The sequence below is a fragment of the Spinacia oleracea genome, chromosome 1, assembly GCF_020520425.1.
Source record: "Spinacia oleracea cultivar Varoflay chromosome 1, BTI_SOV_V1, whole genome shotgun sequence".
Taxonomy (NCBI): Eukaryota; Viridiplantae; Streptophyta; class Magnoliopsida; order Caryophyllales; family Amaranthaceae; genus Spinacia; species Spinacia oleracea.
Genome location: NC_079487.1, coordinates 82,231,981 through 82,234,833, shown reverse-complemented (window position 1 = coordinate 82,234,833; position 2,853 = coordinate 82,231,981). Strand labels below are relative to the sequence as shown.

Sequence of the window (2,853 nt, the reverse complement as noted above, 5' to 3'; positions counted from 1 at the left end):
TCAGAAAACTAACCACTTTGACATTGCTATTTCTCCTTTTTATTTAACGAATCTTAATTATGGGACAGGATACGTTCTGTTCGATTTATGGATCGATTGCGACAGAACGCGTGAACAGTTTCGCAGCGAGAGGCTTAGGCTAAGGGGTTTAGAGTCAATACTCAGAATATATTATGTGTTGTTGTGTGTTGTTTCACATCGAAACTAGGGGCCTATTTATAGGGAAGAGTTCGTGGAAAGATAGAATTGCAGAGTTCTAATCCATAAAGAATTAGGAAATACCCAGGTATTTTCAGCGCCCAGGCCTGGGCGCCAAAGATTTCGGCGCCCAGAGCCAGGCGTTGAAAATAGGGTCTGGGCAGTTTTGTTTAGTCAGATTCGGATTCCTAAAATCCGTAGAGTTTCACTAGTGGAAAAAGGCTTATTTGCATCCTCGCATTTGCCACGCCATTCTGAACATGCGAAGCAAATAACAAATTTTAGCATAAAATTTAGTCATTTGCATCGCAGATTTATAATTCTGCGTGGCAAATGACTCTAGGAGCACCCTAGAGTCATTTTCCACGCAGAATTATAAATCTGCGACGCAAATTACTCAATTAAGTGCATCGCAGATTTATAATTCTGCGTGGCAAATGACTCTAGGGTGCTCCTAGAGTCATTTGCCACGCAGAATTATAAATCTGCGATGCAAATGACTAATTTTTTTTTTCGAATTCGCGCTCACCCTTAATTGCAAAACGAATATTCATCTGACTTAGGTTATTGCTCGACAAATTAACACCAACACTAGCGCCCTCCCCAACGAAACCACCACCACCACCAACACTAGCTGCTTTGTTCTCACCGGCGGCACTGCCGTCGTTGCTTCGCCGCCTTTCATCGTTGCCGCGCCGGCGTTCACTGCTTCCCCTCACTGCTGCGCGAGAACAATTCAGCTTCCCCTCACTGCTGCGCGCTTCACTGCTTCCCCTCACTACTCCGTTTTTAGGGTCGCCTCCCACGCCGCCGCCCACGCCGCCACCCACTCAGCCGCCCTCGTTCATTGTCGTCTCTCCTCTCTTAGGTATTGAATAGTTTTGATATTTATTGAATTTTAATTGTGTATTTTAATTTTAATTGTGGACATTATAATTGAAATTCGGAAAATGACGGGATTATAGAAATTAAAGTTTTGATGGTTACATCAAGTTCACTGATTGATTGATTCTATTCTAGTTCTTATAGATTTCAGATGGTGTTCTGTCATCGTACCCTGAGTCTTTCGGTGATTGGTTGTTCGACCTCCATACTCATGCTTGACTCACTAGATCTCAGGTATTTATGGTCAATGAGGTGTGTGTGTGTGTGACAATGTAGCTGATTTGTTTTAAGTGAAGAGAGCAATATGCGTAGATAATTGGAATTCCTCAATTTATGGGTGAAACCATGCCAGGATGATAAGCAATGAAAAAAGAACTAAGCGTTTTTGAAAGATAATTGCTGTTAGATTAAGAATCAGTCTCCATTTAGCAGAAGAGGTATTGAAAAAGTAATGGAAGAAGAAAGATTTCAGAATGAGATTGAGAAAATTGAGTTAACAGACAATGATGGTCAGTATTAACACTTAAGAGTTACGATCCAAGTGACATCCCATTTGAAATAGCAAATTAATTGGTAATAGGAGTGGATTACTGGACTTGTAGCAATGTGGAATTTTCCTGTGCTTATATATTTATGTCTCTTTGCTTTGATGGACTTTTTTTTCTGCCATATGTTCTTGAGGGACTGTTCTCCTAGGCTTAGCATATATCTTAAAAGTGTAACTTATCAGCAAATTCAGTGGAGTAAAGTGCTGGTGTTAGAAATGATTCCAGTGAATGTTTTGGCGTTATTATTAGTCGTGTTTGATGCTGTGTACTCCATTGCTTTGATGAACTTTATTTGCACTTTTCAACCATTCTGTTGCTTGTCATTATCTCCAATAATGCTTGACTGGGTAGAAATCTTCAACTGTTTATATCTTCATGTCTCCAGGGGTTGTGTGGAGAATTGTCAGGAGACGGGTTGTGTTGGAAGTCAACAATGCTTTCAGCATTGCATATTCACCGCTGATGGTAACATTTCTGATGGTCGGTGGTACCTCCAAGAACCACTCTATCTGAAATGGAAACAATGGGATTGCCACAGTGATTGCCGCTACTATTGTATGCTTGCAAGGGAGGAGGAAAGAAGAAAGCTCGGCGAGAAGCCTGTCAAGTATCACGGAAGATGGCCTTTTCGTCGTGTTTATGGAATTCAGGTTCTTATGTGTTCCTGTTTGTTGCAATATGTTAGATTATTTTGGAGTAGTATTAACTTTATTTGTCCTTCAATTAGCAAGTTCAAATATTTTCGACTTGTTTCTCCAGGAACCTGTTTCTGTTTCTTTTTCTGCACTCAATCTTGCTATACAATTTCATGGTTGGATATCTTTCTTCATTCTTGTCAACTACAAGCTGCCTTTGACGGATAATCGAAAGACGTACTATGAGTATTCTGGCCTTTGGCATATCTATGGTGTCCTAGAAATGAACTGTTGGTTCTGGGCTCCAGTTTTCCACAGTCGGTAAGAACTCATCGTCTCATCCTTTTGTTCTTTTCTGTTTAATTCGATTATTATGCATCTATTATAGCTGTAAACCTGTAAGATATCCCTAAATTTTTGCCTAAAAATGACTTAGAACGACCAAATTAACCTTAAATGTGAAATAATAGATTGTAAAGAGCCTTAGAAAGTTGTAAATATGCATATTAAACGTGTAATAAGTTTGAAAACATTCCTTAGGTTCTTTAGTTCAAAGTTGGGTTCGAAAACTTCATTATTGCCTAAAA

At 39.6% G+C, this 2,853-nt stretch overlaps 1 protein-coding gene across 1 annotated transcript; it reads left to right on the top strand.

Annotated features, from left to right (window-relative positions):
• Positions 1-1,534: 1,534 nt before the first annotated feature.
• LOC110781176 (uncharacterized) lies at positions 1,535-2,591 on the top strand. Its single transcript, XM_021985406.2, has 3 exons — positions 1,535-1,592; positions 1,686-2,281; positions 2,391-2,591. Exons 1-3 carry the CDS (start codon positions 1,535-1,537, stop codon positions 2,589-2,591), a joined length of 855 nt encoding a protein of 284 aa, XP_021841098.2.
• Positions 2,592-2,853: the final 262 nt, after the last annotated feature.

Bases quoted from the DNA above. Each gene is read 5' to 3' on its own strand.
- LOC110781176 (XM_021985406.2), top strand. From the start codon at position 1,535: ATGGAAGAAGAAAGATTTCAGAATGAGATTGAGAAAATTGAGTTAACA. The intron at 1,593-1,685 runs GTCAGTATTAAC...CTGGACTTGTAG, and splicing joins TGAGTTAACAGACAATGATG to CAATGTGGAATTTTCCTGTG. The intron at 2,282-2,390 runs GTTCTTATGTGT...TTGTTTCTCCAG, and splicing joins GTCGTGTTTATGGAATTCAG to GAACCTGTTTCTGTTTCTTT.